Source organism: Mus caroli, chromosome 4, assembly GCF_900094665.2.
Source record: "Mus caroli chromosome 4, CAROLI_EIJ_v1.1, whole genome shotgun sequence".
Taxonomy (NCBI): Eukaryota; Metazoa; Chordata; class Mammalia; order Rodentia; family Muridae; genus Mus; species Mus caroli.
The window spans coordinates 10,747,030-10,768,266 of NC_034573.1; the positions used below are offsets into that span (position 1 = coordinate 10,747,030).

Here is a 21,237-nt window from a genome sequence, read left to right on the forward strand (position 1 = left end):
GCAAGATAGCCATTTTTACTATATTGATCCTCCCAATCCATGAGCATGGGAGATACAGGAGAACACTGCTAAACATGTAGAAGACACTAAAGAGGAAACACAAAAATCCCTTAAAGAATTGCAGGAAAATACAACCAAACAGGTGATGGAATTGAATAAAACCATCCAAGACCTAAAAAGGGAAGTAGATACAATAAAGAAAACCCAAAGTGAGGCAATGCTGGAGATAGAAACCCTAGGGTCCTAACTCTTATGATCTTGCACTTGCCTCTGGCAGTCTCATTATCCCTGGTGTTAATTGGCCTGGGTGTCTCTGACTGGAAGCAGGTAGAGCAGGTCTCTTTGAAGGAAGGGAGTGCTGTCTCTGGTTAGGGTGGGCCTCCTGTGTCTCTGCTTACTGTGGACCTCCTGAGAGGCAGATTGGCTGTAGAATGTGGGAAGGAGGTATTGGACCAGATGGTCTGCTGTGGGTGGAGAAGTGGACTGGAAGGAAGGTGGAGTTTGACAGGGTGAGTGGTTCCTTGTCAGCTGGTTTCTGTGGGTGTCCCTGCTGATGTGGGTATTTGTGTGAGATTCTCACCTTTGTTCTTGGTTACTATGGACCTCTTGGGAGGCACGCAGGCTATAGGGTAGAAGAGATTATCATCACTGATACGGCTCAGGTCGGGAAGCAGATCACAACCCAACCTTTGCATTTTTTTGATTGATTGTTTTTAAAATCACTATTTTCTTTAGGTAAAAGCAATGATAACTTTAAGATGAAACTTGGAACATCCGTGTGCTGAGAAAAGTTCCACTCTGGCCTATAGAATATTATCTTTTCCCAATTTTGGAATTTTTTTTAAACAGTTTTTTTTATTAGATATTTTCTTCATTTACATTTCAAATGCTATCCTGAAAGTCTCCTGTACCCTCCCCCCGCCCTACTCTCCAACCCACCCACTCCTGCTTCCTGGCCCTGGCATTCCCCTGTACTGGGGCATATAATCTTCACAAGACCAAGAGCCTCTTCTTCCATTGATGGCCAACTAGGCCATCTTCTGCTACATAAGAAGAAGGAAGACTAAAGTGTGGATACTTTGTTCCTCCTTAGAATGGGGAACAAAATACCCATGGAAGGAGATACAGAGAAACAGTTTGGAGCTGAGACAGAAGGAAGGACCATCCAGAGACTGCCCCACCCGGGGATCCATCCCATAATCAGCCACTAAATGCAGACACTATTGCACATGCCAGCAAGATTTTGCTGACAGGACCCAATTTTGGAATTTTAACTCTTGAAATTCCATAGCATTTCTACTGTCATGCATGGGGCTGGGCAGGAGCAGTTGCAATCACGAGGGACCTGTTTGAATCTCTAAAACACATATCAAAAGCTAGGTGTGGATGCATAAGGAAATAGAGGGTCCTTGAGGTTTGCTGACTGTCAACCAGTTCCAAGTTCAGTGACCCACCTTATCTCAAGAGAGTAAGGAGGAAGTCATAGAGCAGAACACCTGGCATGCCCGTTTGGTCTGTATGCATGTGTATGTGTGCTTTAGTTGGCACACACATACACATCCCCACTATAAGTAAATATATTTCTTTAGTTATCAATAAAAATATTTATATTCATTATTTCTATGAATATTTCATAATTGAAACTTCTTAGGTGCCTCAAGCCAGTTAAACATTGTGTGTGTGTGTGTGTGTGTGTAGGTGCATGGGGGACACTGCGTTTGTCAGACACAGCATTGCAGGGGTCACCACTTTTCCCATCATATAGATCTTGGGAATCACACTTAGGTCATCAGGATTGGTGACAAGCACCTTCATCCACTAAGCCATGGTTTTGGAAATTAAATTAGGAAGTACAATTGTTTAAAAATACTTAAAAAAATATTTGGCAAAGAAAGAGGGCATTAGATACTTGAATTCTCTCACTTGTTTGAAGATCTAAGGGAACATATAATTTCTTGTCTATAAGAATAAATACAAATTTCCATTATACATAAAGCACGGTCACTTTTTATTTCAGGCTTAAATAATTCATTGACACTTTATTTTGCTAATAAAAGCTTGACAAACTTATTTTGAGTAAACATACATTAGAATTGCTTACTTTTGCTTTATACACTAACAACATTTATAAAACTAGGCACAACAGGAATAGAACACCAGACTTGGAATACAGTTTACTATTTTTAAGAATGGACTACACAGGTTTACTGAAACACAAATGTATTTTATATTCCAGTCACTTTAATAGTTTCTATAGTAACATGCATTTAGATAGAAGTAGATTCACAGCATTTGGTTGAATAAGCTAAGTTGTGAAAACGGTAGTCTAATTGATAAATTGTCTTTCTTCTATATTACAGGAAAACAACCAAAGTTTTAAGTAGCATTTTAAGAACAGATGAATTTGAAGATAAAGAATTATTCATTTTATATTTTGGACACCTGCAAATGAAGTGGACCTAGTACAATAACTAATGGACTGTGACGATTCAATTTATTTTTACTTTTGATGGTTAGCTATTTGGCTTCTCATAAAAGGAGAAAGAGATATTTTAAAGTATAAAGAATTTTTCTAATCAGTTTCAGCTTTGCAGGCAGTTCCTGCAAAAATTGGGAAGTAACACTCGAAAGTGGGGATGTTGTTGGCGAAGTGGGAAGACTGTATTATAATTTGCATGCTACTTGCAATTCTTGTTTGTCACCACTTGTAATAATGGAATGGAAATGTAAGCTGTAAAGATTCTCAAATATAAAGTATTTGCTATGATGTATATATGGTACAGAATTTTTGTTGCCCTTAATGTCAGTCACTTGGTCTTTTCCCCACTGATTGTACATCAGCATCTGATCAGGACATTATGATGTCTGCAGAGCCCAGAATGATTCTGGTATTCAAAGCATAGTTGTCAATGGCAGGGATAGGGGAAACTTTCAGAAACATGATTGATTCACTGGGTTCTTAATAACAATATGGCCTTAGGGTCGGTCACACCTACTAGCAGTGAACAATTTGCAAAGGTACGTAATTGAAAGGTACTCATGAAAAGGTGGAAAGTAGCTGCTGCTTGATGTTCTTCATCAGATTATATGATCTCAAGTCACACGGTGGGGAAATAAAATTGAAATTGACTCCAAAAGAGGAAAAATTCAGGCTGCAAATAATTGAGGCAAATTAAGTTTCGATTCCATCATTCCTCATAAAGAATTTAGAGGTTTAAGTTTTTAATTATTAGGGGTTTAATGCAATAAATTGCATATAATGTGTCAGAAATCCTGCAGACAGAAAGGTAAGTAAATATAAGCTCACTGCTTCTATTCATTTGTGTCCTGGGATCACGAGAAGGTCATTCAAGGCCACAGTTCATCAGAAATGTCGTCTCTTCCTGAATGTGAAGTTCTAAAACCAGTGCCTCTTGCTTGCTGCTTTGGGGATGCTTGTCCAGATTCTAACATTCAGTCCAGAGTAGATGTCCCAGCTTGGCCTTTCAGTAGACTCTTGTTCATTACTTGGATTCTCAGAGAAAGGGTTGTATTTTAATAGGGAAAAATACCCCTTCATTAAGCATAAATTTATTGTTTGTTTGAAAATGAGACATTCTATAGCGCTATTGTTGTGTAATTGTGTGTGTTGCCCCTACTATTTTCCTTTTAGTCATAGGATCCAGTATTGTATGAATTTTCATACGTAATCTCACACACACACACTTAAACCATACATATTTGCATAATATCTGAGATCAGAATTAGCAGAGTTTTACAAGTTAATTATTTGCTGTTTTTCCTCAGGTCCTTTTGATTCTACTTTAATATATTTACAGACCTCATTCAAATTTGTAACCAGAGGGCCTTTCTGCAAACTCTGTTTCTGGGCAGAGCCCCCTTTTCAGTTAGACGACTCTACTTCTCAGTGGACTAACTCCTACTTTGACAAACTACCTAGTGTACAAACACTTGATAGAATTTTTGGGTTAGATATGAAATGAACCAGTTAAGACAGCATTGCAATTGGTTGCAATCTTTATTGTGAAAGCATTTATCCCAGGATTTTCCGTAAGCATGTGTAATTACAGTCTCCTGCGCTTCAAAGCTTATCACAGAGACCACAGTATGTCCCCTCTGCTGTAGGAGAGCTCTGCTGTCCCCTTCCCTTTCCCACGATGGACAGGAAGTCTCAGCAGCCATCAGATAACTCCAGTGATGTCTTGTCCTGCACACCTGTGACAGAAGAGCTGAGGCAAGCGCTGCTTCATACTGCTTGCCCCCTTGCGATCTGAATGCAGTGCATGTGTGCGTGTAAAAATTGCTAGTGTCTAACAGCTATGAAGTTTTACATCGATTTATGAGGATTGAATATACAAAACTATTCCACAAAGTACTTAGAGATGGTATTCTCATCTCATAGTTACGAAATGAAATTTTCATTCAAGCTCTCTATTTCCCTAGGTATTCATTCCAACTGTTAAAAACCATAATATTTTACGTATATTTTCCCTTAAGACTCAGAGATTTATAAGCATTTGTATGAGAGCATCACATGATGGTAGTTGTGCGTGTGTTTTGTAGCAGAGTCTATGAGCAGAGCCTCTAGGGAAGAGTAGATAAGGGGGTAGTTTTTCTTAGTTGCCTTTGGAAAGTTTACAAAATAGGTGTATTCAGTTGTAAACTTTTGTGCTTGTTTTAATTTCTTTATTCATTTAAGTTGAAGTTCTACTCTATTTAGAGTACTGAATTTAAAAATCTTCATTTAAATTCAAGTGCTCATTTTTTATAAGAATAGCTATTTATATGGGTCGCATACCAAAGCCTTCTGACATAAACTTTAATTTCCCTGAAGTAAAGCTCTCCTCTTTGCTCAATAATGTCTAGCTTATATATGAGAATTATAATACTTACAAATAAAGGTTTTACATTAGTAAATGCCCGAAGTTACTATAGATTGTTCACTTGTAAAATACCAGTTTACAACATGAGACATAGATAGAGCTTCTACAGGCTATAGCCTAGGCTGTTTTATGCATTTATGTTAATTTTAAAGGAATTATAAAGCGAATAGTTGGAGGACCATATGGAAAAAGAATGTTTCTCTCACAGAAAAATGTGTCACTGAAAAAAGTCACACAGCACAGATGTAATCCTTAAGAGCAGTGGGTATCAATGTGTGGGTTGCGACTTCTTTGAGGGTAGCATATCAGATATTCTGCATATCAGATATTTACATTATGATTCATAACAGTAGCAAAATCACAGTTATGAAGTAGCAATGAAATAATTTTATGGTTGGGGTTGTCACAATATGAAGAAAGTATTAAAGGGTCGCAGCAATCAGAAGGTTGAGAACCACTGCTAGAGAGCATATGCCAGTTTACAAACCCTGGCCTATGTTTTAGAAGTTCTCACCTAGCATTTTTACCACAATTATCACATTTTATTACTTTATTTATACACCGTTTTCATATATTTGGATTTTGTTATAATGATTGATTACAATGTAGCAGATCAATTGCCATCAAATATCAAGAGCAACAACTTTGCAGAATACACTTTAAAAGAGTGTGCTAACAACACAATGAACAAAAGTATGCAGCTGATTGACAACCACAGAGAACTTTCCAGTTTACCTTTCAGATAAGAACACTTACACTTGGAACAATAAAGACATTGTGTAGGGACATCTAATTGTTGTTCAGGATCCACCATGAAGCTGAAAGGAGAAAAAAAAAAAGATATATGGTTTTAGGGCGGAAAAAGTCCAAACTGTAGAGACCATTTATCCCTTTATCTTCAGTCTGCAGAATTGTTTTTCTCATTTTAAATTTTAGGTGCTTTGAGATAACGAGTTATTCCTGTGTAATTATACTGTGGGTTTTTGTACTTTGTTGTCTAAGACTTTATAATACATGAATATATGTAATATATTCATCTTTGTAACAAGATTATAAACACTTTGATGTTGCAATCTTCCTAATCTTAGCAGTTGTTAGGAAACAACATAATGTATTTCTATACCTGTTTCAGTCTAAGCAAATGGATGTATTCTTAATATGTTTATATTTAAACACTAGAAATGTGTTCCCCAACGAATATAAATACCCAACCATACCAATGGCAAAGAAGCCCCACTACAGGCATGTCTTGGTAAAGAGCAGATGTAAGGAGTAAGCTTTGTTTTTAAAGTTGCTGATTGCTTGTACTGGGACCTTCTTTCCTGGGTACCTTCTTCCCTCTATGGCAAGGATATTCTGGTTCCTTAGCTGAGTGCTTTACACGCCTGTTGTCTGTGTGGTGTCTGACAGTTGATGGGCCTGCATTGCTGTATTTCAGCATGCATCATTTGACTTTTGAGTTTCAAAGGGATATACTTTGGCTGGTTTCTATGCTTATGTCTGAATGGTATTTGACTTACTTGAAATATATCTTACTTTTGTTTTTCTAAACATCATAGCTGCCATTTTCCGATTTTAGAAACTCAGATTCTCAGTTCTTATTTGTACATGTCTCCATTCAGAATTCATCTTACTGTGGTTCTGCAGTTGCATCCCAGCAGGATCCTGGGGTGGGGTTCTTTTCTTCCTGGCCTGGGTCACTGTCCTGCTTGGTCAGTTACCACTCCATGATGGCTATTTTTGTTCCAGCTGTCAGTTATTACTGATTTGACCATGTTGTTATCCATTTATAGAAACTCCAGGAACTCAAAATTTTTGTCCATATATCTAAGATACTCTCTACCTTCAAGTTGAGAAAGGTAACTTCTTTAAGTCTATATAAAGCAAGTGTTGCTTCTAGTGATAACTATTTTGTGCTTTGAACTGTGTTTTATGTAAATGTGTGCTTTTTGTAAATATGTATATATTTCCATACACACATAAAAACATATAGACATATGTACATATATTTTAAACTGGATAGATAGCCTTTATCCTTAGAGACTATGTTTTTATTCTGTAGTTAGTTAGCTCCTAGCAAAATGCTCAGTCAGAAGAGGATCCCAGCAGTGCCAGTGACTAGCTTAAGTTTCCCAGGAACCCCACCGTCAAACTCACAATAGTACTCAGTAAATATATGCATAGTTAGTGACTGAGTCAGTGGGTAGGTAGCAGGTGAACTTTCTCAGTAACCTTACGCTTTTCCCAGATTTATAAGACAATTTCATTCCAAACATGTCTCCTCCTGTTCTTTCTCCACTTACAAACATCATTTTCATAACTATTATAATGAACTTTTCTAACATAATTCTAACCTCCATCCTATGATCACTTATTTCAAATTGCATTCAGCATACTAGACTGTAATAAGAAAGCATTTGAATACTTTTTTACATATATAGGTTGACTTAGATTTTACTAAAATTGTGGTGACCAACTAACTTCTAGCACTCGGTTTAATGTAGCTACAAACAAAAAGTCCTTAAGGGCAAAAGACAATAAAATATTTCTTTCCCCTCCTCAAATTGAAAATGAAGGAACAGGACAGAAAACACCACTGATTAAGTGTGGGGGATCATGCTGTCTTATAAGACAGGGCAGTGGTGGCAGCAAAGCACGTAGAAGCATGGAGCACGCTCCAGGGTAGTTACCAGGAACTAGCATAGTAGATGTGAGCTCTGGAGTTTCCAAGAAATCCACGTTGCTTCTTTGGAACGTCTTGCTGTAATTCGTCTGGAGGTGGCTGCAAAATGATTGCAGGTTAAAGCTGCACGTATTTAAAACCTTCCTAGGTAGTGTACAGCAGAGATCAAATCCAACTGGATGTCAAGATTTGGAGTGGTTTGAACTAAATGCCCAGATATAGTCTGCTCTTGATGCTTATTTAACTTTAGTAGAATCTAAAGAGTAGTAATTGTCACAAAATTTAAATGAATGGCATTTAGGATAAGCATATAAGATATGCTACATTGGGAGGTAGGCTAAATCCCAGGAGAAATGGACAAATGAAAAGCAACTTGATATGTCCATATGTAAAGAACAGGACATCTAAGAACAGGAACTGAAATTTTCCATGGTTGGAGAATGAGATGGGATTTAATCTATCTTTAACAAGGCCAGAATGCTTGGAGTTGCTGTCAGGGTCTCTGCCTGAAGTGCTATGGTTGGCACTGACTGTGTCTTCATTACTGCACAGTAGGTGTCAATTATTTATCACCAGGCAAGCACTGGGCTGCATCCCTGGACTGCCCCTTGAAGCCACAAAAAACAATGTAAGGTGAAATACGAATCAGTTTAACTTCCCAGACTTCTCTTACCTTTATTACCATATTTAGCACTTCCAAACACTGATAGTGAGAGTTATATTTTCTGTACTACCTAAAATCACCAGGAACTGTTTACGTAATAGAATAAAAAGTTCCTTCATGTATATTTATAATTGCATATTTGTTAGTAAAATTACTAGATTGTAACATAGTACAACACTGGAATACTTTTAAGTATATGAGTTGAGTTACACTTAAATTTTGCTAAAATTGTGATGACCAACTAGCTACCAGTATTAGGTTTATTGTAGCTAGAAACATAGTCATTAAGGACAAAAGACAGTAACATATTTCTTCCTCTCTCCAAATTGTCAAGAAAGGAACAGGAAAGAAAACACCATTGATTAAAGTGTGGGAGATCATGAAACAATCACTAAGTACAAAGCACTATAAACTACCCCCTGTCCTCAGTTTGAACTATGTTAGCTCCTGTCACTGCCCTGGAGCATGCTCTATGCACCCATGTGCTTTCTGCCACCTTTTTATCTTATTTTTTAAGAGATAGCATGATTTTCCACACTTTATCAAATTTTTTTTTTTACATTTTTCCTCTCAAAGTTGGTTTGTAAGTTTTTCCAATGTCTTTTATTCCTTTTTGTATTTTTTTGGTAATGTTTTAAGGACATTAAAAACATATTGGCCACTGTGTATAGTTTAAGTGAAACAAAATGATATTCACAGAGCAAAATGATACAGTTCATGAAGCATCATGCCCAATCACTTATCCATGGCCCTCTTGTGTTAAGATTTCTATTGCTGTGAACAGACACCATGATCATGGCAACTCTTATAAGGGAAAACTTTTAAATGGAACTGGCTTGCAGGTCTGAGGTTTTGTTCATCATTATCATGGTGGCATGCAGACAGACATGATACTGTAGAAGGAGCTGAGAGTTCTACATTCTGATCCACAGGCAGCAGGAGCCTTTCTGCCACACTGGGTGTAGCTTGAGCATATGAGACCTCAAAATCTGCCCCCACCGTGACACACTTTCTCCAACACCACATCCCCTAATAGTGCCACTCCTATGATCCAAACATTGAAACCATAAGTCTATGGGGTGGGCATTTATTCAAACCACCACACTGGTTGAATTCTGTTTCACCAAGAGCATCAGTGAAATGCAAATACTTAAGGTGGGATCAATATGAAATAAATTCTGACAACTGTAGGATTCAGTGTAACAAGGAAGGCAAGTTTTAAGATGAAGTAAACCCTCAGACCCGGTGGTGCAGGTCTGGAATTCTGGCTACTCCAGGATGAAGCAAAAGCATTTCAAATTCAAGACATGACTGGGTTATAGAGTAAGTGCAAGATCATCCTGGGCAACTGAATGGACTTCATTTCAGAGCATAAACATACAGGGCTTCTGGGATGTAACAGTGATGGAGTGCTTACTCAGCACACTCAAGTCCTTGGTGCATCTCTAGCACCAAATATTGCTTTTCCAACAGTCTAAACGCTTCATTGTGTACATTGCCACACCCACACACAGAAAACAAGTAATTTTTTCCTCAGAACTTACCGGTTCCACACACTGCTATTCTCCCAGAACTCATAAATCATGTAGCGAGATTCATTTGAAAGCTTCTGTATAGAGATACTGAAATAGAAAAGTCATGATTGGGCCGTGGAAGTTATAGAAGCAGACCGAGGCGTAGGGGAGATGACTCGGGGCAAAGCATAAATACCAACTCGAAAGATCTTCATGGCAAACTGTCTAAGTTTGCCTCAATGAAGAATGTGGAGACCAACCAAGGAAGACTTCCAACAGCCTCAGGCCTCCAGGGTGTACATGTGTGCCCACACATTCACTGACACACATACCCATGACACACTACACTCACACAACCAAATCTTCTCATCTGTATATGTAGTATACAACAATGTTACCTATATGTATAAGAAACAAAGTAGCCTAAGCCAGGAAGAATAGTAAATGGCTTTATCAAGAACTGAATAGCTCAAGGTATCTATTTTGGCATACAGTTTTAGATTAATATCTTTGAACACTTAGTTGTGTATTTTGTGTTTTATATATATCTGTGCACCATTTTCATTCCTGGTGCCCATGGAGGTCAGAAAAGGATATCATATTCCCCTGAAATGAGGGTAATAGTTTTGAGCCACCACGTGACTATTTCAAATCCAACCTAAGTCCTCTAGAAGAGCAGCTAGTGATCTTAACCACTGAGCATCTCTCCAGCCCCCCATTTGAAAATATTACTAAACATCTCATGCCAAAATTTACTAAAAATTCTTTGTTTTTAAAACTATCCTGCTCATGGCAGTGTAGAGTGTAATAGAGGGCAGCTGTCATATAAAGCCTAGAGAAAAGTTAAGCAAGCAAGAACACAGATGAGGACGATTCAAGAAAGAACACAGATGAGGACGATCCACATCAACATCAGAACAGCGGGACAGAGGGACGTGGTCATGAGGGTCATGAGCTTGTGTAAGAAGAAACAGACCCGAGATGCATGTAAAACTCAATTCTTAATGACATCTTTCTTAGTCTAATGTTTCAAAGTATATTTAAGACTGTACCAATGAAATTAATGCAGATTTAGGATTTACCTATTTGTGACCACCAGGTGGCAGTAACCACAAACAGAATTGAAATCTATTTTAGTTTTAAAAGATCCTGATATTTTGTTTATTTTATTCTTGTAGTACTGTTTTTTAAAAAAATATAATTTGGTCCCTTGGGCATGATATGCTAATGTTGCCAGTTCAACTTAAGATTTTTCTGAATAAGTGTTTGCTATATGGTAATAGTTTAGTATATCAGAGAGTTTGTAATTTTCTGACCCCAGGAGTTCATGGGAAGCTTTGTGTCTTTTCCCATAAGCCTCTGCAGTGACCTGAAAACTACTGTGCTTATACGTGTTTATCTGGGAAGAGAACTGATAGCTTATTCAGTGTCTTGAAGGTGTCCCTAATGCTCAAATATAACCTAATAGTATATCGGGCAAATTTCAACTCCACTTTCTTTAGGGTAAAGATTAAAACATCCACCCTAGTATTTCAGGCCATCATTAATTGCCTCTTGCAAACTAATTATTGATATTACTCATTATATTAAAAGCCCAGTAATTGTGCTATAAAAATATTACATTTTCTGGACTAGCACAGAAAGGCCTATAAACTTAGTAATTCCAGCATTTGAAAGACAGATGCAGGAGGATCTTAAGTTGGAGTCTAGCCTTGGCTAACTGGTGTGGTATCCCTCAAATAATCAAGCACTGAAGACATATGCCATTGGTAGAGCACTAGTGTAGCAGGTGTTTGATCCTCAGCCTTGCCCTCCCAGTGAAATTCACATTAGCACAATACCCAAGCTTGTGAGGTAGAGGATTAGGTAGGAAGGATATCATGGGGTGATGGGGTAAAGAATGTCTTAACAGAACTACCTCTCATCAAGTGTGCCAGCTTTAACCCATTACTCAATCTCAGTTTACCCCTCTGTGAAATGGTTCTATGAGGAATGGAGAGGAGGCCCTCTTATTCTTGGCTTTCTTTCTTCTCTGAGTGCCTGCCCTGCTTAACCCACAGGGCCAAACTAGTGGGAAAAAGATGTAACAGGAGAGGCACTCCACATTTCTACAAACAGAGGTCTGGGTTTGTTTACCATAGTTTATCTTATCCTTACAGATTGGTGATTATAATACTTCAGTGCGCTCCATTAGTTCTTAAGGCTATCTCAAGAGTGAGTCTTTGAATATAATCCAGACATGGTTCCTAGGCCCCTGGCATTGGAAATATGAACACATCCAAAAAAATTTTGCAGCTGAGAGCCTCAGAGATCACTTAGCTCTAATGAAAAAAAAAAACCAAAAAACCAAAAACTAGCAAATTTTAGGACAAGAATATGATTTGATTTGCCTACTACCTTAATGAGTAAGGATTCTGTTTCCAATGTTTGATCATAAAAATCATTGAAGGAAGGAGCTATTTCCTGTCTCGTGTTGAGGACTATTCTAAGAGCACATTGTGTATCCATTTATCCCACTGTTGCTCTCTTACAAAATCTGCTGAACATTTGTAATTGCACAGAAAGTGCACAGCTTATAATGATATATCATTATATAGCAACTCACATGAATGATCTGCCTGAGTTTTTCTCCAATTATGTGTGTGTGTGTTTGTGTGTGTGTGTACCAGCGTGCATACCAGGATGGGTGTGTGGAAGTCAGAGATAAGCTGTGGAAATCAGTTCTCTTCTTTCATCACATAGATCTCATTGAACTCAGGCCATTGGGCTTGATGGCAAGTACCATTACATCCTGAGCCACCTTGTTAGCCCTCACCAGTATTTAAAGACCCAACTGGCCCAGCCTCTGTTTGTCCTCGGACTTCTACTTTCTTGGTGAATACTCAGAAGAAATTCTAATTCAGTTGCCTGAGTTTAACAAGATTATTACTGATATATCTGGAACCGGAAGGATCTTGTGTTTGTACTCCACCCTCCAGTTAGTCATAAAGAGTTCAAGAATCTTTAATTCAACTATTTTTAAGTACTGATGAGAAAGATTAAACATGCAGTTTTGAGTGAATCTTGAGCAAGTTTTTTTTTTAATGCAACAGAGCCCCTTTTTTTTTTTTTTTTTTTTTTTTTTTTTTGTCTAAGCTGGGTGCAATATATGCCTGTAATGATTCCCGTGAAAACTAAATAAGAAAATTGATGCAAAATTGCTAATCTTCTAAGGCTTCACCCCATGGCAGCACTCTTCGTCTTGTGTGGTGAGGCTTAGCTAAGCATTATGGGAGATGAATCCTTGCTAATTCACAGTGCTTCACCGACTCAGCACTAGGCAGCTGTGGAGGGTACACGGGATCCCAATGGCTGACATCAGTGGCATTTGATGATTCAGCAACACATAGAGAACATAACTGATTAGCTTGTACATCTGAAAAACTGAATTAAATGGGCAATGTCTCTTCCACAGGTGTTCCACCCGTGTGGTCATTTTCTGATACTCATTACATCTGTATACATCCTGACAACCCCTGCAAAAGAAATTAGCTGCAGAATCTGCACGAAGTGCATGAAGTCCACTAAGAAACACAGCGGTGTTTGAAGGAAAAGGCAAAGCTGCACGTCTATCCTTCAGGAAAAGGATTTTCTCCTCTCTTCGCCTCCGCGCACAGCAGGAACAGTTCTTCCTGATTCCGCACGGTCTGCACCAAGCATCACAGGTTTACTAACCCTCTGACCCACCCACAGCAGGTCCCTTAGGTTCCACAGCATTCGAAAATAGTGTTTCAGAATCTTAAAAACTTTTGTACCTTTTTAATGAATATAAAACATCTAACCAGCATGGGAATTTGACACAGACTTTTCTTCTTTCTATCTTTGTCAGTTTACAAAGCATTTACTGAGTTCAACCTTCTTCAATTGCATAGGTGCCTTTCTGTAGTTTTGAAGCAGTTTTATTTTTAAATGAGTAGGCTTTGAAAAACTATATACACCTCTGCCTTGGCAAATCTCTGATTCTTCCAAGAGTAAAAATGCTTTTATTTGTGCTTTTATGACCCTGACACAAAGTAGAATAGCAATCAAGGAAGTGCAGCCTTTCCTAGTGTCTGTTCCAAAGGCCACACTGGGAGGTTGTGAGGAGTTAGTGATGCCCATACTACAGAGATGGGAGAGCAGCCAGGAAGAAGGCATTGGTGACTCCAGCTCACATTTCAGTCCTCAGTGGATGGAAGATACTGTTGGGTAGTTCATACATAAACGTTACATATAAGCATTTCATGAGAAGTGTGTGTGTGTGTGTGTGTGTGTACTAGGGATTGAATCCAGTAGGCAGCCGCACGCCTAAAAGATGGCGCCGACCTCCGGTACACCGGCGCGTAAACAACGTCATTGCGCAGGCGCCAGCCGGAATCTGGCGCCAACCCCTCCCGAGCGGGTGTTACATATCAAAGGGGCCGACAGACTGATGAATCCCAGGAGGACTCTCCCCAGTGCTGGGGTGGATATAGGCAGTCCTCCCGGGGTTTCTGGAGTTCCCCAGTAGCATGGAGGTGTTCCTGAAATAAAGAAAGCTGTTGAGAAGAATCCGACCGTGTTGCGTCTTTTCTTGCTGGACAAGGTGAGCGCAACAGAATCCAGGGGCTAATACATGCTAGTCAAGTGTTCTACCTCTGAAGTACATTCATAATACTTTCTGTGTTTGAGAGAAGGTCTCACTAAAAATTGCCCAGGTTGGACTTGAACTCATTCTGTCACCTCGGCAATGCCTCAGCTTGTTATCTTCCTGTCTCAAGGAGCTGGGACCACAGGCCTGTGTGAGCATGTCTGCCTCCATGAGGTTCTTGATGATGAAAATTGAGGTTCACAGTCAGTGAGATTGCCCAAGGCACAAGGCTCTGTATCCCTGGCTTTAATTCCTGTTTCATTCTAGCTTTTTTCCCCAAGACCTGATAGGTAGGTTTCACCATAAATAAAAAATTAATTAACCATCAGGAAGAAGAGCAGAACACAGACATAATGCATGTGTTTCTATACAGACAGTTGTACATCACACAAACACACATCTGCTAATGTTTAAAGACCATTAGGGAATGCCGTTGAAATAACTTCACCGGAAGGGGTATATGTTGTGGAAGTTTTATGAACACAGGTGAGTTTGAGCCTGTGCTGTGGACATCTGACAGCATGAGAGAGCAGCTGAGTGGATATTTAAGGAGCAGCCTGGCCAGGTCTGAGGCATGTTAAGAAGCAACACATACTGCTGGATTATGGACAGATGACTGTGTGTATGGGTTTCTGTGTCTGAAGGCAGGGTAAGCATAAACTCTAGACAAAGAGCTAACATTCGACAGGATATTCCTTGGAGGGGCACTGCAGAGTTCCCATGGCAGGAATTCTACCATTGTTTGTGGAAAATGATGCACATACTGATTTATGGGACCAGTCGTATCAAGAAACTACAGATGCAGTTTAGCATATTCTATTACTCTTTACATAACAGCTGAGAGGAAGCTATGAAGTGAAGAGAGAAAATAAATGCTGCCGCTGCTTCTGTGAAATAATCATGGTCTGAGAGCATAATTTTGGAGAGTCCTTCTATTCCCACAATGGCAGAAATGGTCATTAGTCCACAGGGCAATCAAAGCCAGACCCCCATGAGTGAAAGCCTTCTCTACAAAGATGATTTTCAATGAGTGCTGGTTGCTGTGTGCAAAAGGGGGAGATTTCAATCTATTTGAAACCTTTCTCATTCACGGTTTATTTCCATTTTATTTCCCTCGGTGTGCCAAATGATTAAATCAACTCTAGTTCAAGGATCAAACAGAAAATATCCTGCTAAACTCTGCAAATGTCATAACCTAGATGGCTGGATGGCTCTACAGAATTTAACAGGAGGATTTGAAAATGCCTATATAAAGAAAGGCTACTGGTTTTTCTGAGTTAATTTTGTGTCCAGCCACTTTACTGAAGGTGTTTATCAGCTGGATAATTTCTCTGGTGGAAGTTTTGGGGTCACTTGTGTATACACTATCATATCTGCAAATAGTGATACTTTTGAGTTCTTCTTCTCCAATGTGTATCCCCTTGATCTCCTTTAATTGTCTTATTGCTCTAGCTAGGACCTCATATTGAAGAATGCTCTAGAACCTCCCCCCTCATCAAACCTCCCACTTTTGCCAAGAGTGTAGTGGGGTAGGGGCTGGTAGTTGGGGAGGGGCTGACTTGCATCTGAGCACTCACCGCAGGCATCCACTTTGAGCGGAAGCACTCTCCACATAGTGCTTCAGAGCAAGCTGGAATTCTTCCAGATCCTCTTCTGTCACAGACATCTGGCGCTGCACAAGCATGATGTGCTGAGAAGGAAAGGGAGGTTATTGTCTCACAACCAACCCCAGGCCTGCCAGCCAGAAACAACTGGGGAAAGATGCAACTATTCCCAACCTGAAGTAATACAGAAGCCTGAAACTTTGTAGCAACGGAAGCTAAACAAAGTGCCCTCTGCAAGAGACAGAGCCTCTTTCAAAGCAAGACAGCCAATTAGAATCACAAAGATTTCAGCATCACCTCTCTGTGGGGCAGAGGTAGCAGAACATAGGCACCAGCATCTTAAAACTTCCCGAAGTGCATTTGATGGGGCAGTCGTTGCCACTGCCACAAAGCTGCTAAGTTTTAAAGAGAACTTCTATGGTTCTCTGCATAGCTCAGTTTCTTGGATATTTTGTGACATCAGATAATGGGTGGTTACTACAAATTTGCTTTTTAAAAATGTGAGTTTACTAGCCTGGCGTGGTGGCGCACGCCTTTAATCCCAGCACTCGGGAGGCAGAGGCAGGCGGATTTCTGAGTTGGAGGCCAGCCTGGTCTACAAAGTGAGTGCCAGGACAGCCAGGGCTACACAGAGAAACCCTGTCTCGAAAAACAAAAACAAAAACAAACAAACAAAAAAAAAATGTGAGCTTACTGATGCATTTCTAATGCTTCACCAGTGATTTAAAAGGTATTGTGGCAAATATTAATATTAATTGGGGGTTTCTAATCTGCCTTAGATAATTCAGTTCCCACATAAAAGACACAAAACTTTCATATTTACAATAAGCTTTAACAGCACTAGTGCTGGGCAGCTATCAAGCCTCCATGGCTATTTTGTCTAATTCCCTGTAAGTAAACCCAAGATATGACTTGCCATGTTCGGCTTGGGCTACTTATTCCAACTGGCCAGCCCTCATGGACAGTTCTTAGGATCCCTTACCACATGGCATCTTCTCTTCCTCAGAGTGGTCCTGCCTCAGACTCCAAGCCTGGGAACTGAAGTCCTACCTACTTCTCTTCTGTCCAGTTATGGGCTGTAGGCATCTTTATTGACCAATCAGGGATAACTTGGGGAGCAAGCTTATGTTAAGCCCTGAGTCCATGAGAAACCCAGACGAGCCCAAGAATTGTGAATTCCGCTGCAACTTGCGAAAAAGTCTTTTTAGTGTTTCAAGTGTTGACTTGGATCACATGCCCCACACTCACAGGGTAAACGCTGGCATGCGATGGATGCTGAGTCTGTCAAACACTGGGTTCATATACAGTAGAGTTAGGAATCCCCTGAATGCTCTGGGAAAAGGGGAGTGGAGGGCTGTAGTCATTTTGTGGGACAGAACTGAAGCTGGGAGGGGGATAAATGGGTGTCTGTTGTGGGGTTATCAGGGACTAATTTTATGGCTGGGCATAACTATCTGTGACCTTTGATTACCTTTTCTCCATGATTTAAATGTGGGGCCTTAATCTTCTTTGAATTTATTTCTCTAAGGTCTCAAGGACAAGCACCTAGAGAGCTCTCAGAGGGAGGGCTAGATTCACAGAGGCAGGGAGTCCAGCTCAAGCTAGCATCTGGCTCCTCTGGGTGTTTTACTAAGGGGGGTTCACCTGGGTTTCCTCAGAGTGGCTAGAGAGGGGGAGGGAGCCCTGGGTTTGCTGCAGGGGGACACAGTGCAGAAACCAGCTGCCTGCATACTGTGCTTGCCACAGAAGGGACAGGACTTCTGCAGGAAAATATGCAGAGGCAAACTGTCTACAACATTGTAGTCTCTTTGGTGAAGCATCCAAGAAGCAGGACAATTAACCACAGAGAGTTAGCATCAGTAATTAGGGGGCTACAACAGCTACACAGCATCACTTGGTTTATGTGAGGATCTCCTTGTTCCTGAGAGCCACCAGACCTTGGGGGCCAGTATTTAACATTACAGTATTCAGAATGCCGTAACCCTGTGTGATGTTTGATACCAACAACTTGGCCAGATCTAGAATCACCTAAGAGACAAACCTCTGTGTATGATCAGTGAAGGAGTTTCTGTATTGGGTTAACTTAGCTGGAAGGACCTAGCTTAACTGTAGTGGACATCATTCTCTGAGCTGTGGTCCTGTTCTGAATAAGGTGAAAGCAAGCTGAGCACCAACATTTAGTCTCTGCTTCCCGATGTGGATACAATATAACCAGCCGCCTCTAAGTCCTGCTGCTTGCTTCTCTGCTATGGTGCAGTGTACCTTCAAAGGCCAACTTAGTAGTAAGGTCTTTCTTACTATTCCTTAAGTTGCTTTTGTCAAATATTTTGCCACAGCAACAAAAAATTTTGCTAATTCACCCACTTAATAGTTCACAATGGGTTGGGTACTAACTGCTTCCCCCAACAAATCTCATTACCATTATAACAATTATAGTTTAAAGACTTCCCTAGAGCTCTGCCTGTGTGCCTTTCATGGAACTATAGGTCTCTGGATTGAGAGAAAAATTCAGAAAGTATGAACATAGCCTCACAAAAATGCAAAATCAAATTTAAAAGACAACTCACCAGAATTACATGGAATACAAGCAAAACTTGTCCAATACTGTTAATCATGTAGCATAGAGACCACAGTTCAACCCCTGATCTTCTGTTCCCTATTCCATTCAATTTCGCAGTGCTTGTTAAATAGCTGTTATTTGTCAAACACTGATTGCATTGTAGAAACTATACTTGTGGTGGTTTGAATAAGAATTGCCCCTAGGCTCATATAACGTCACCAAGGGAAGTGGTCCTATTTGACAGAATTAGGGGTAGAAAATGTGTCTTTACTGAAATAGTGTGTGACATTGTTGGAGGAAGTGTGTCACTGGGGAAGAGCTTTGACCAATCAGCCTCTCCCCTCCCTGCCTCTCTCCTTCTCCCCCCACCCTCTTGACTGACTTGCAGATCAGGACATGGTTCTCAGCTACTGTTTCAGCACCACGTATGCCGCGATGCATGCAGCCAGGCTCCCCGCCATGATGATAATGGAATAAGACTCTAAAACTGTAAGCCAGCCCCCAATGAAATGCTTTCTTTTATAAAAGTTGACTAGGTCATAGTGTGTCTTCCCAGCAGTAACTAGCATACCAACATATGCTTTTTAATTTTATGTTAGTAAATACTACATGCTGAGTTCTGAGTTGCAGTGATGGATAAAGACTGACTTCTAGGGCTACGTTTCATAGTAGAGCGCTGGCCTAGCATGCACAAATCCTAGTTCAATCCCCAGTGCCACACGCATGCACACACACACACACACACACGCACCACTTCTTGCCTTTAAATGGCTTAGCAAAATAATAGGACTAAAATCTATCTCTAGGTAATGATACTAGTGCACACATGAAGTTGACTATATATAAGTTGTTAAGAAGTCTAACAGATTCGTGAGAAACCGCACTGCATTGACAACGACATATTAAACTCTTCAGCTGTTTTGCTCTTAGAACTACATTTGACAATACATTGTGGACAAGAATATAGGAACACTCAACAGGCTATGAATAGTATATTCCAGCCCAGTTCCCCAGGAAGGGGATGCTCTTCAGTTGGCTTTTACAGATGATCACAGAGGTTAATGACCCAGGAAACATTTTTCACAGAAACAATTGGGCTGCAAGGCTATTCCAGGAACTGAGACTCAGTGTCTAATCATAGAATTTCCTAGCTGAAAAGTGTCTCTCAGCTTGAATTCATTGTTGCCATCAAGCAGTGAAGGATGTGTGCTTCTCATCCACCCACCCTATTTATGCCTTTATGGCCTGGTTTGATCTCTGCCTTTCTGTCTTTGTCTTTCTGTCTCTCTATTTCCTTTTAGTTCACTTTATCTACAACTCATGTTTGTCAGACCTCCATAGAACAATTCCTAACAAAGAGGACTTAATAATATGCATAGATCCGAGATTGTGAACTAAGGCATTGTCTTAATTAGAGTTTTATTGCTGTGAAGAGACACTATGACCAAGGCAACTCTTTTAAAGGCAAATATTTAATTTGGGCTAGCTTAGAGTTTCAGAGGTTCAGTTCACTATCATCATGGCAAGAAGCATGGCAGCCTGCAGGCAGACATGGTGCTGGAGAAGGAGCTGAGAGTTCCGTATTTTGATTCGAAGGCAGCCAGAAGGAGACTGTCTTCTGCAGGCAAGCAGAGGAGGATGTCTTCCACACTGGGCATTTTCCAAACAAAACAAAAACAAAAACAACCCTTAAGGCTTTCCCTACACAGTGGCACCCTTCCTCCTATAAGGCTACATCTACTCCAACAAGGCCACACCTCCTAATAGTGCCACTTCCCATGAGCTAAGCATATTTAAACCGGGCAGTAACTATAGAGAGCTTTGGAGGATCCCTTGTAAGAGAGGTCTGCATATGTTGTTCTAAACGAGGTGCCCATGCAGATTAGATGGTCAGACCCTCAGTGCTCATTCCTTGTTTTCCAGGCAGACTCTGAGACTTTCAGTAACATCCTCCCCTGCACACAATCACTTGTTGCCTTTTTTTTTTTAATTGAAAGATTCAAACAGAATTCCTAGGTACCACATTTGAGCTTAAAGTTATTGAAGGATATGAGCCATCATATTTTTCGTTTTTGTTTGTTTATTTCGTTTTTCCGTTGGTAGGAGGAAAACCTATCTTGGGAACAAGGGATGAAAGAATATGGGCCCTGAATCACTGTGTGGACTTTATACTGGAAAAACAACATTTTAAAAATAGTATTGGAACAATCTTATAGAGTTGATCCATTTTTCCCGTAACAGCCATCTTGAGTTCAACAATCCAACGTTCGGGGTCAGAGATCAAGAATGAGAGGAAGCAAACCGGTGACGATCTCCCAAGATTCTGGATGGACACTCAGCTCTTTGTATGGCTCTCCCAGGAAATTGCTTTAATATTAATAATGCAATAGAATTATTTCTGACTACATGGAGATGGACATGTTCCTTCATAGACATCTGCAAGTCCTGCTGGGTCAGTCATCTCTCAGGGGCTATCTTAGCTATAGGTGTGAACTCTAGACCTGCATGCACCTGTTTCTCTAGAATACTTTGTTTGAAAGCAGTGCTTACATGATGCAGTAGGATGAACACTGGAATCAGCCAAAGACCCTCACTACTCCAGAACTACAGGCCCCTGGAATGTAACTTTTTTTTCTTCCCACAAAGTTCCAGGTTTTGATTCTCTCACCAGGGACCTGGTT

At 40.1% G+C, this 21,237-nt stretch overlaps 2 protein-coding genes across 4 annotated transcripts in view; one reads left to right on the forward strand and one right to left on the reverse strand.

The window, feature by feature from the left end:
* The window catches only part of C4H8orf88 (chromosome 4 C8orf88 homolog), a 24,704-nt gene extending 21,933 nt beyond the window's left edge, over positions 1-2,771 (forward strand). For all 3 annotated transcript variants that reach the window (XM_021160283.1, XM_029476804.1, XM_021160282.1), the window contains exon 6: positions 2,361-2,771. In XM_021160283.1, coding sequence (XP_021015942.1) covers positions 2,361-2,384 — 24 coding nt within the window. In that variant the 3' untranslated portion in view covers positions 2,385-2,771. The remainder of the gene's footprint in view (positions 1-2,360) is intronic.
* Positions 1,985-21,237, reverse strand: part of Necab1 (N-terminal EF-hand calcium binding protein 1) — a 176,924-nt gene continuing 157,671 nt past the window's right edge. Inside the window, exons 10-13 of the mRNA XM_021160280.1 lie at positions 15,970-16,082; positions 9,775-9,852; positions 7,574-7,665; positions 1,985-5,701 (exon numbers count right to left, since the gene is read on the reverse strand). Coding sequence (XP_021015939.1) covers positions 5,673-5,701; positions 7,574-7,665; positions 9,775-9,852; positions 15,970-16,082 — 312 coding nt within the window. The 3' untranslated portion in view covers positions 1,985-5,672. The remainder of the gene's footprint in view (positions 5,702-7,573; positions 7,666-9,774; positions 9,853-15,969; positions 16,083-21,237) is intronic.